The following is a 13,498-nucleotide window of genomic DNA, read 5'->3' on the forward strand; positions in this document are numbered from 1 at the left end:
CCAGGAGTTTTTAATGAAAATGCCACATAAATACCAGCTAATATAATAAACTATTGTTAGACATAGCGTTAGGGCTAGGAGATTCTGTTTTGCACTATGAAACAAGAAAACCCCCACAAAGGTAAAATGGAGAGGTGCCAGCCAGGGTGAAAGATTTTGCAAAGTGTAAAATTGGCTACAAAGTCAGATTTTGTGTCATATTTGATTTTCTAGATCAGCCATTCTCAGCCAGTGCTATGTGGAAGCATAGGGTTCCTTCAGAGATTTCTAGGGTTTCCTTTAGGTGTGACTAGCTGATCTCCTATTCAATGTGGCCTACACAGTTCCAGGGTCAATGGCACTTGTCAGAGCCAGTGGCATGACATCTAAGATCTTTAAAGGCTGTCTGTAAAGGTGGCATTATGATCGCCAGTTTCAGGGTTGCGTTCTTCTTACTGATCAACAGAGGCATTTCCCCACTTATCACTTACTTCATTTTAGCAGAGGTTCCCTGAGACTCAAAAGCTATTTTAGGGGTTCCTTTGGTGTAAAATGTTTGAGAATGGCTGTTCTAGATCAACAATGATTACCAAACCCTGTACGGTGAGGTCGTACCTAAACAATTTGTTACAATTGCATCCAGTCAGCTAAACAATCACACTACACAGAGGTAAAGCTATTCAATCACACTACACAGTGTACCACTACACAGTGTTCAGCTAAACAATCACGCTACACAGATGTACAGCTAATCAATCACACTACACAGTGTACAGCTAAACAATCACGCCACACAGATGTACAGCTAAACAATCACACTACATAGATGTACAGTTAAACAATCACACTACACAGTGTACAGCTAAACGATAACACCACACAGATGTACAGCTAATCAATCACACTACACAGTGTACAGCTAAACGATCACACCACACAGATGTACAGCTAAACAATCACACTACACAGTATACAGCTAAACAATCACGCCACACAGATGTACAGCTAAACAATCACACTACACAGATGTACAGCTAATCAATCACACTACACAGTGTACCACTACACAGTGTACAGCTAAACGATCACACTACACAGTGTACAGGTAAACAATCACACTACACAGATGTACAGCTAAATAATCACACTACACAGTGTACAGCTAAACAATCACACTACACAGTGTACAGCTAAACAATCACACTACACAGATTTACAGCTAAACAATCACACTACACAGTGTACAGCTAAACAATCACACTACACAGTGTACAGCTAAACACTCACACTACACAGTGTACAGCTAAACAATCACACTACACAGATGTACAGCTAAACAATCACACTACACAGTGTACAGCTAAACACTCACACTACACAGTGTACAGCTAAACAATCACACTACACAGATGTACAGCTAAACAATCACACTACACAATGTACAGATAAACAATCACACTACACAGCGTACAGCTAAACAATCACACTACACAGATTTACAGCTAAACAATCACACTACACAGTGTAGAGATAAACAATCACGCTACACAGTGTACAGCTAAACAATCACACTACACAGATGTACAGCTAAACGATCACACTACACAGTGTATAGCTAAATAATCACACTACACAGATGTACACAATCTACTGATCTTAGAGATCAACAAAGTCTGAATGTGTGGCCATCATTAGGTGCCATCATTAGGTGCCTGTTAAGACCACGTCAATGCTTTGTGATGTTTTTAATTAAAGGTAGACTACTGAATATAATTTCTCTATCATTCATTGATGGACACAGTCTCTGTTCTTCTTTACAGTAGGGTTATACTGCCCCCTACAGGAGTAGGACACTATGGAGAAAAAAGTTCTGGCTATGCCTATGGGTAGTCTCAGGAGGTATACTCCCTCTCTCTGCTATAGGATGTCAGTTTTTTTCTGCCTAGTCAGGAGTAAGGACCTAGTTCCTTGCTGTCATGGCAAAAGTTTTTTTCTGGATAGTTTTTTATATACGTATTTTTTCCTGTGAGATCTACAATCAACTAAGCTGGACTGGGCGACGGGCTTGATATATAGACCCAGTGGTCACCTTAGCCAGCCAATGTGCATGCGCAGACCCCAGCTCTGCGCGAGGTCGGCCACGACATAGTCCCACCGGATGGAGACGTCTCACCAGGTCGCATGCGACTGGGTCTAGGTCCGCGTCGCAGTGTTCCTATTGGCTGACAGCCCCCCCACTTCAGTGGAGAGGGGTTCTGTCAGGAGATGGCGCCCGCCGGTTCTTCACTTCCAATGCGCAACTGTCCCCGGATCACTTACAGGCTCTGTTACAACAAGGAGTAATAGTTCCGCTTCCATATTTGGAACTCTTTCAGGGCTTTTACTCAAACCTGTTTACGGTCCCCAGGAAGGAAGGCAAGGTGCATCAGATTCAAGATGGAGTCCGTTCGCACGGTGGTGGCTTCCCTACATCAGGGGGATTTCCTGGCCTCCATAGACATCAAAGATGCCTACCTTCACATCCCAATATGTGCAGGACATCAATGGTTTCTGCATTTTGCTGTGGGGGAGGATCACTATCAGTTTGTGGTGTTACCCTTTGGTCTCACCTCTGCTCGTCTTCAAAAAGGTGTGGGCTCCGGTCCTGGTGTTGTTACGCCAGCGGGGGATATCGGTCCTGGGTTACCTGGACGATCTGCTTCTCCATGCATAGTCTCTCACGGAGCTGGTGACAAACTTAGTGATCACCATGAGAAGTCTGGAGGAGTTTGGGTGGATTCTGAACCTTCAGAAATCTTCCCTGGTCCCTTCCATGAGACTGGATTATCTGGGTCTGACGTTGGACTCGTCCTCATTCAAGGTGTTTCTTCCTGCGGACAAACTTCAAAAACGCCAGACTGAGATTCAGCTATTGCTGTCCAGTAAATGGTCGTTCCCTTCGGACTTCTATGAGAGTTCTGGGACTAATGGTGTCGTCCTTCATGGCGGTCCAATTCCACACGAAATCCTTCTCAAATGGAACAAAGATCCAAATTCCCTGGACAACCAGATCCAGCTGAGCCAGGTTACCAGGGGGTCCCTGATATGGTGGCTTCGGTCCCCGACGCTCAAACAAGGAAAATCCTTCCTCCCCCTATATTGGACAGTTGTCACCACAGATGCCAGTCTGTCCAGGCGGCAAGGTGTTTTGGGCAAGCTTTCTGCTCAAGGGCTCTGGTCCCTGGAAGAATCCAGGTTACCGATCAATGTTCTGGAGCTGAGAGCGATCGAACTTTGCCTAGACCACTGGATGAAGTACCTTCAGGGCTGTCCAGTGCGCATTCAATTGGACAATGCCACGGCCGTGGCTTATATCAATCACCAAGGGGGCACCAGAAGTGACCTTGCTGCCTAGGAGGTGGCAGGCATCCTTCGGTGGGCGAAACGCTTTGTTCCAGCTCTCTCCGCCGTTCACATTCCAGGAGTGGAAAATTGGCAGACGGACTACCTCCGTCGGCAGACTTTGGATCAAGGGGAATGGTCTCTCCATCCGGCGGTGTTCCAACAGTGATGCCTTCATTGGGGCACTCCAGAAGTGGATCTGTTCTCAGAAGTGGCATCTCAGATCAACAGGAAAGTGCAGAGGTTTGTGGCCCACTCTCGGGACCCTCTGGCAGATGCCACAAACGCGCTGGTGGCTCCGTGGGGTCAGTATCAGCTAATGTATGCCTTCGCCCCTCTCAAGTTGCTGCCAAAACTTCTTCGCAGGATCGAGGCAGAAGGGATTCTGGTCATCCTTGTGGCTCTGGATTGGCCTCGCTGTGTGTGGTACGTCGACCTGGTCAGGCTAGTCGCAGATGTTCCTTATAGTCTTCCTCTCAGGGAGGATCTACTGTCTCAAGGGCCAATCTTCCATCCTGTTTTACAGTCACTGGCTGTGACGGCTTGACTGTTGAAAGCCAGGTGCTGAAGGACAGGGGATTGTCTGCTGCAGTGATTCCCACTCTGCTTAAAGCGAGAAAAGCGACTTCTAGAAAGATCTATCATAGTACGTGGAAGTCCTATATTGCATGGTGTGAGTCTCTTGGGGTTTGTACCTCGCTATTTGGTGGCTCGGATCATGACCTTCCTTCAACGGGGAGTTGATCAAAAGTACTATCAAGGGTCAGGTTTCAGCCTTGGCAATTTTCTTACAAAGGCCATTAGCATCCCATTGCCTGGTGCTTAACTTTATTCAGGGGGCGCGACACTTGGCACCTCCAGTGCGATCTCCGTTGCCACCTTGGGATCTTAATTTGGTGTTGTTGGTTCTCCATAAACCTCCCTTTGAAAATATTTGGGAGATTCCCATGCTTACCTTATCCCAGAAGGTGGCATTCTTGGTGGCTATTAATTCTGCACGCAGGGTGTTGGAACTGGCGGTGTTGTCCTGTCGTTCTCCCTATCTGGTGATTCACAGGGATAAAGTGGTGCTTCGTCCGGATCCGTCCTTCCTTCCGAAGGTGGTTTCCAGTTTCCACTAAAATGAGGACATTGTGCTACCCTCCTTGTGTCCTAAGCCTAAACATCCTAAAGAAATTGCACTGCATACTTTGGATGTGGTTCGGGCAATCAGGATGTACTTGGCGACTACTGAGTCTTTTCGGAAGTCAGATTCGCTCTTTGTACTCACGGATGGACCAAAGAAAGGGCTGCATGCATCTGCTGCAACTATTTACAGATGGGTTAGGCAGACAGTTGTGCAGGCTTATTCAATTAAGGGTCAGGTTCCACCTTTCCTTGTTAAGGTGCATTCTACTCTGGCGCTTAGTGCTTTCTGGGCCTTTCGCCATCAGGCATCTGTGGTTCAGGTTTGCAAGGCGGCTACCTGGTTGTCTGTACTTACCTTTACAAAGTTTTATAAGGTGGATGTGCTGGCATCTGCAGATGCCTCCTTTGGCCGCAAAGTTTTGCAGGCTGCCATTTAAGGGGGTTTTTGTCACCCTTGAGGGTGTTTAATGTTTTTCAGGTGTGTCTCATCTTGTTGTCCTGATGAGTTCTATGTTGCCTGGTTGGCTATGGTTCAGCATTGGGGAATTATTTTCTGGTGTTCCCACCCCTCATGTTTTATGGCACTGCTTTGGGACGTCAATACTGTTAAGAAGAACAGAGACTGCGTCCGTCAATGAACAATAGAGAAAACTGGATTTTTGTCTTACCGTAAAATCCTTTTCTCTGAAGTTCATTGATGGACGCAGTACACGCCCCTCTTTTTTGAAGTTGGGTTGGCATTGTTTTCTCTGACACTGCTTTGTTACAAAATTGACATCCTACAGCAGAGAGAGGGAGTATACCTCCTGGGACTGCCCATAGACGCAGCCAGAACTTTTTTTCTGCCTAGTGTTCTACTCCTGTAGGGGCAGTATAAACCTACTGTTAAGAAGAACAGAGACTGCGTCCGTCAATGAACTTTAGAGAAAAGGATTTTACGGTAAGACAAACATCCAATTATTCAGTGAATGAAGTTACATGGAAGTTACATGTTTACAGTACATTAAGACAGTGAACACTGATAACAGCATGTTTGCAATTGTTACTTTATACTGAGCATTCATGAAAACTGGAGGAAAAGAAAAACTGAGGTTCTGACCATAACAACTAACCTGAATTTACTTCTGATGTTCTAATTTAGAACAATGATAGTTCTATCCAGCTGACTGTATCGCCTTACATTCAAGTTAGTAGACATAAAGGTTATTGGGATTAAATATCTGCAAGGAATGTAAAATATATGCAAATACATATTTCAGAATAACCGTTGTTAGCCAAATATGAAAGCACATTATGAAATAGGAAGTTAGCAAACAGTTGGTTTTAACAGAGAAACTGAAAGTTTTGCACAATTATAAATTAATCAGTTTTGTTTCTTGTTAGCAGCTAGGGTAAAAGTCCAAGCTCACAGCCCTGGCACTCTAGCTGTTAAGTGGCGCTCAGACATAGTATGTAAATTGAAACTCCAAGAACTCCAAGAATTCAGCCTCTTTCTCTAATGTTCTGGATTACTAGGAGTTAAGTCCAATGAATGCCAGCAGATGTTAGTGGCTGAATTCCTGGAATTCAGCTTTAACGAGCCACTGTCACTTTGCAAATTCAGGGAAAAGTGACAGTGTGCTCCCCCTCTCCCCACTTATACTCATATTGCCAGCAAGCCTGTCTCCCCTAGACATAAGAAAAGAGGCCTGGCTAGGATGAAGGAAGGTTCCAGCTTAATCCCCAATAATGAAACCTCTCAACCAAAGAATTGCTCATGGGACATCAGCAATTTCTTGTAAATATATATATATATATTTTTTTATTCATATACAAATATTAAGATCATGAATAAAATTCCATAAGGCATAACAAGGAATAGCAAGTAAGTAAGTAAGTACATAATACCATATAGACATATACAAATAGCCGGTTGGTATCCCAAGACTCAACACGTTTCGTGAACCAACGTTCACTTCTTCAGGAGAGTGATATTTCATAGGATATCTATGGAGCTGCCTAGCTTAAAGGATTAGTTCCTCTTTACCAAAAAACTGCCTAAATGTAGGTAAGGGGCGTCTGTAGATAAAAACAAATTGTGTAGCTTTGACTAAGGTTTTTTTAATATAGGTACTTATATAGCGCTGTCAATTTATGCAGCGCTTTACATATATATTGTACATTCACATCGGTCATTACCCTCAAGGAGCTTACAATCTAAGGGTCCCTAACTCATACAGAAACCAATTAACCTACCTTTGGAATGTGGAATGAAACCTACAAAGGCAGAGGGAGAACATGAAAACTCTGTGAAGGTAGTGCCGTGGTTTGGATTTGAACCGATGACCCTAGTGCTGCTAGGTGTAAGTGCTAACCACTTAGCCACTTGCTACAGGTGTAGGCCATTTACATACCTCAGGAAGCCTGACTAGAACACTCTTAGGACGTTGCTAGGATGTTTCTAAGGAAGGCCCAGCTATTACTGTTCACCTTCACCAACATAGACGTGAGCTCTCAAACACTGATCTCAGAGCTACTACATCAGGGGTGAGAAAATGCATGTGAGGGGGTTTGAATCATAGAAAGAGCTCACTCCTGTGCTGGTAAAGATAAATAGTAATAGCTGGGCCTCTCTTAGCAATGTACTAGCAACATCCTGGAAGTTTTCTAGTCACGAAATGAGGTCTGTAAATGGTCTACACCTATATCAAGGGCATTATTTCATTTTGGTCAAAACTTAGTTTTTATCCACAGATGTCCCTTATCTGCATTGGCAGTTTTTTTGGTAAAGGTGATCTTTAATTAATGCAGTAAAACTGTGTTCAATTAAAATTATCTGATCAAGTGCAAGCAAAAATATATATTTTTTTTTTACCTTGCATATGATCAGGTATTCAAAGTGAGCACAGCTTCATCTTGTTTAACCACTTGCCCACCACCCTATAGTAGTTATACTGCTACAGGGCTGCCGCGTTGCGCAGGATCACATATATATATATATATATATATATACGTGACCGTGCTTCGCTAGTGTGCGCTGCTGGTGGCTGGATCCCACTAAGATTCTACACAGCGGGAGCGGATCAGTGGGTCCCACAGGCCTAATCTCCAATGGCACCCACTGATCGTTTGGTACACAGGCATATTGGCAAACTGCCTATGTAAACAAGGCAGATTGCCATTCTGTCAGTAGGGAAGGCATTGATTCTGCGTTCCTGCAAAACACGGACATGGTTCTATGCCTTCACCTAGTAAAAGCACCTTCCACACTACAGTAAAACACTAGCAAGGGACACAGTTAACCCCTTGATCACCCCTAATGTAACCCCTTCCCAGCCAGTGTCATTAGTACAGTTGATGTCCAATTTTTCTGCCACAATATTGCAGTACCGCTGTAAATCGCTGATCGCTGCCATTACTTGTAATAAATAAATAAATAACAATTCAATAAATATATCCCATAGTTTGTACATGCTATAAATTTTGCACAAACCAATCAATATATGCTCATTGGGATTCTTTTATACCAAATTATGTAGCAGAATGTATATTGGCCTAAATTATATGAAGAAATTTGATGTTTAAGCCCCGGTTCACACTTGTGCGTGTGCGGGGTTCGCATGTAATGTCAGAGCGCACTGCTCCGACATTACATGCGATCAGCTGTGCGGTGCGAGTTTAGCCATACAAACTGTATGGCTAAATTCGCATCGCTTCCGCAGCAAACACGCACAGGAGGCATTTTTGCACCCGCATCAGGATCGGATCGCACAGCGGTTCACACTTGTGCGATCCGATCCTGTGCGAACTGCACGATCGCACTGCGATATGCGATCAAACTGGGGGTGTCGTTAAGATTACATTGACACCCCCAGCGTATCGCATATGGAAGTGTGAACTGCCGGGGGTGCGTGTGCGATGCGGGAACAGGCTGCGAATTCGCAGCCTTCCCGCATCGCATATATGTGAACCGAGCCTTATACTTTTTTTATTGGATATGTTTATATGATTATAGCAGAAATTAAAAAATATAACTTTTTTTTTTTTTTAAACTTGTCGGTCTTTTTCAGTTTATAGCGCAAAAAAAAACAAAAAAAAAAACAAAAAATAGTGCAGAGGTGATCAAATACCACCAAAAGAAAGCTCTACTTGTGGGGGAAAACAAATTACATACATTTTGTTTGGCTACAGTGTCGCATGACCGCGCAATTGTCAGTTAAAGTAACGCAGTGTTGTATAGCAAAAAAGGGCCTGGTCATAATTGAGGATAAATCTTCCGGGGCTAAAGTGGTTAAAAAGCTATTGGACCATCCACTTTACAAATAGAACATTCAGTTTGCTAAGCGAGCAGCTGCTACTTCTTTAGTAAATCTGACCAAATGAATGCAATGTAAAAATTCATCTAGACATTTTTTTATTTTTTTATTAGTAATCTGCAGTATGTCAGAAAGCATTAATCCTTTCAAATAAAATGATTTAGCGATGTTTCTGCATCTTTTCTGCATGTTACTTTGTGTATGTTGTTGCAGCAAGGAGTAATAATCAGCTTGTCTCCTACTCACACGCATAAATCCTAATATTTTACAATTTGTAGAACCCAGCAAAGTATGTTTGTGCTTCCAGTGATCTAATAGTTGCTCTTGGATTGTGGATACTATGAGGTCTAATTTGTATGAAAACCAAAGGCATAACATGTGGACGGAATGTGTAAAGAACATAATAACCACAAATGACTGCAATCCAAATAGTTCAAGTTCCACAAACCTTTGTGCTTATTACTTCATTTCTACCTGTAGGAAGACGGGCAGGGTTACATGTACTTCACCAGTGTGTGGGTGTATAGAGGAGGGGCCGAGAAGGAAAAATGAAACATTAGTCTTCTTAACTCTTTCCTCTGCAGACAGGTGATCAGCCCCCACCTACTACATGGGCAAGGTGATTTCCAAGAAAAACATTAACTATGTTTGCTTTAGTTAGATCTGACCATAATACATGTGTGGGAAGATTATTTTAGCATTAAAGAGACTTTTAAACATGCGTAGGTCTAACAGAAATCATTCGAGCCTCTGTTGACTGTACACCTTTCTATACGTTTAAGTGAGTGCTGGACGTTGTTACTTCTGCGTTGTCCTTAAATCCTTCTTTTTTTTTTTCTTTACCTTTAAGAAAAATGTACTGCATGGACAGCACGAAGCTGATAAAATATGGACCAAAGAAGGTTTTTACACTATTATTATCTTCCTCAGCACATTTGTCATTATCGTCACATGCTTAATGGTGAGTCCTAAATCCATATTAAAAACATGTGTATTAATATACGTTGTCCTATGCTGTCAAACTGTTACATTAAATGTGTAATGCAAACTATACATGCTTCAATGAACTAACCTATAACAGAAGTAGATTGGTTTCTTTTGATGAGCTGTCCGCATTGTCTTATTTGGCAACATAGCGTTTTAAACATTTTATTTATCCCTAAGTAAGCAATAAGATTTAAGTTTGCATCTGTTTAGCAATCAGAACAGAAAAAGAAGATTTCTGATTGGTTATAATAATTTGAATGCTGCTCTTTGTAGTTTAAAATTGTCGGATATAAGGAATATTAGGAATACTAAAACTTTTTCATGCTTTAGTGGTTTAGCAAAATATTAAAATATATCAGGTTGGCAAATTTACATTCGTTTTTAAACAAGGATCAATTACAGTATTGATCATTAACGGGTAGTGTCCAGCAAAATATGCCATGACAGCTTTAGTGTTTTTTTTTTATCTTAATAAAAGGCGCAAAAATCATATACCCTTATGCAAAGAGCGTAGTGTAAATTTAGATGTCTGTGTGTTAAAATATTTAAATCACATAAAATGACTCATATATTAATACATATTTATTTATTTATTTATTTTTTTTTATTTATGTTGTTGATAGTATTTGAAATGTTCATAGTTGTAAAATTAGGACTGATTTACTAGTTACAATTATAGTTTATTACATGTTTGCAATTTACGAAAAAAAAATGAGTATGTGCAACCTACTCATGATATCCCACCTTGCAGGATGCTTGTGCAGCAGCTGGACTCCTGATAGTCCGTTACTGACCATCCACTATAGAGAAAAGCAGGCACTCTGCTGAAGATCAATATCAAAAAATGCATTATTAAAATTGACAAACAACACTTGATTAAGATATTTATGCATTTCGGCTGAAAAATAGCTCATGTTTCAGGCTTTTTCAGGTGAAATGCATTTGCATCTTGATCATGTGTTCATTTACCTGCTTATTTTAATAATGAACTTTTGATATGAGTCTTCAGCAGAGTGTTGGCTTTTCTCTACAGTGAATATTTGCAGCTTGTAGAAGTGTGACATTAAAATTAAAGAATATAGTTAATATACTGTTTATACTGTTTCAGAATACTTCTGTTGGCTATGGATAGGCAGTCCCCTAGAGCTTCTCAAAGCGACCCAGAGAGTCTCTTATACGCCAAACCTTTCTATATGTGCCACTCACTGGTCTGTATGACTGTAATGCTATTCTGAATGTGCATAATTATGATACATGACTAATGATTAAAACCTTCACATGAGCAAAGCCATACATCGCTAAGTTTATAGAATGTGGACTTTTAGTTGTCTTGGTGACTTTTTTTCGAGGTATGTTGCCTGGTCTTTCCTCAACCTTCCCTAATTTATGAGCTTGGGACTGACAACTTGTACACATATACTAGGACCAGTTACCCTACCAGAGTACCTAGAGGAAGCCCATGCAAACATTTAAATTCCACACAGATAGTGTTCTGGCCAAGATTCAAACCAACAACACCTGATTGCTGCAAGCGCTAACCTCTAAGCCAATGTACCACCTCAATCATTATATACATATTGCATTAAAATTTTAACCCCAAATATTGTTCAGTAAAATTTTTAGGTTAATGGTAATTGTTTCACAGCACCTTAAATGCAAAAAATACATTCTAAATAATGAAAATGTAGTAATTATATATAATTGTCATATATCATAACCATAAGATGAATAAATGGTCCTATTTTGGCAAGTTGACAACTATACATGTCTCAGTGTATGGTGAACAAGATTGGCGCTAATTCAAAATAGGATCAAATGAGAAGTGAATGTGCTGAGAAACAAAATCAGTGCTTAATCAAACACAATATAACAATAACTGAAAAAATCATACAATAACAATGGTGCTGTGAACAAATCCAATGTGAAACAGTTGAATAAATAGCTGCAAGTTGCTCCAATGCAGCTATTTATTCAACTGTTTCACATTGGATTTATTCACAGCACCATTGTTATTGTATGATTTTTTCAGTTATTGTTATATTGTGTTTGATTAAGCACTGTTTCTCAGCACATTCACTTCTCATTTGATCCTATTTTGAATTAGCGCCGATCTTGTTCACCATACACTTGCACATTCACGGTGGGAACACCGATTCAGATTGGCAACTTTTTCGTGTTCACCATTTAGTGATTGCCTGCTTGCTAATATCAAACCCCTCGGGTAGCGCACTGGTCCTCATTTTTCACTATACATGTCTCAGATCCATCATCAAAAATTGACTGGAATGGGGTACCATTACAATTGTGGAAATAACAGGAAACGATATGAATGATACATAGGATGGCACATCTATCATTTCGAGGAGGCATTGTAGTCTAATACCCCTCATTACACCTGCTCTGGTGTCTAACTAGATTAGAGCATATTATATTGACTTTTACACTAAGATGATTAATAGCAAATTTATTGTTTAATTTTCAATGAAATTTAAATTATTGGCAAGAAAAGCACAAGTGTGACATTGACTGACTTGAGCAAAAACCTAAGTCATCAACATGCATTGGTTATCAGTTACTAAATGGTTGTAACAGGACAGAGTTCCTGGTCTCCCCTCCTCTTTGGGGGAAGCAAAGTCAGCTTGGCTTAAACTGGACATACATGGCTAAACTTCTTCCCGATTCCTATGAATCAGTTGAAATTCAAGCCTTACCAACACGAACCACCTCAACAAACTTTGATTAAGAAATTGAAGAAGTCCAGCAGAAAAAAAGTCACCCTATGAATGATGACAGTCAATCTGCTGCAGTCACTGCCTGTATATTTTGACAGCTCCAGGTGCCAGCTGTCAGAATACAAAAGCCATCAGCAGGAATTCATACATCTGTGATGTTTAGAATGGATGGATTTTTTTCTCCTACAGCCCACTGCAGTTATCTTGCAATGTTGTTATCAGAAGGCTAGCTGCAATATTTGTACTGTCTCTGCCTTTTGTTCTTCTTGACTTTCCCCAACAGGCAGCCCAGGCCATGGGTAGAATTCTCCCCTTAAAAACATAATGCATTGATTGCTATTTCTCCTGGAAGGAACTGTCTGCTGTTTAGTAAGCAGTATAGAAATTAGAAATTAATAAAAAAAAAGGTAAACTGTAAATATTAATACTAACTTTTAACATAAGAATCTAATTGACCATAGGCTCCCTTTAACACATTTTTATGAGTTACATTAAGAAAAGAGCAGAGGCACAAAAAAGCACTCACCTCAGGCATAATGAACGCTAATCTGTGTCTCAGCATGCATCTTGCTGTTAACTGTCAATCAGGCAGAAATTACATAAAAATACTTCATACCAGAGACTAGGTGTATTGCGTATAAGCAGCACATTTGTTAGAAGAGCTGTCATTGTAGATATAAAGGGAACCAGTCAACGATGAAATTAAACAATATTGTAATAGAGCGTGCTAAGAAATATGGACTCTGAATTCTGTACTTACAGAAACTCCATGGCTCCATCGCTGTTATTAATCCCTATATCATTGTTAAGTGTGCAGTATCCTAATAAAGGTTACAGTGTTCTTAGTAAGAGGTCCCTCAAGAAAAAACATCACCACCTATGGGTGCCCATGTTGGCACCACCCAAAAGTTAAATGTTCAATCAACTTTTGTTGAAAGAGATGGGCAAAAAATTCTCAGCTCAAAAAGGACTCTAGTCTCTAATCAACTGTAGTCA

The 13,498-nt window shown here is 40.8% G+C and overlaps 1 protein-coding gene across 1 annotated transcript in view; it reads left to right on the forward strand.

Annotated features, from left to right (window-relative positions):
* Positions 1-13,498, forward strand: part of PTPRR (protein tyrosine phosphatase receptor type R) — a 269,586-nt gene that overhangs the window by 118,992 nt on the left and 137,096 nt on the right. The window contains exon 5 of the mRNA XM_082256719.1: positions 9,634-9,744. Coding sequence (XP_082112845.1) covers positions 9,634-9,744 — 111 coding nt within the window. The remainder of the gene's footprint in view (positions 1-9,633; positions 9,745-13,498) is intronic.

Source organism: Pelophylax lessonae, assembly GCF_965119305.1.
Source record: "Pelophylax lessonae genome assembly, chromosome: 4".
Lineage (NCBI taxonomy): Eukaryota > Metazoa > Chordata > Amphibia > Anura > Ranidae > Pelophylax > Pelophylax lessonae.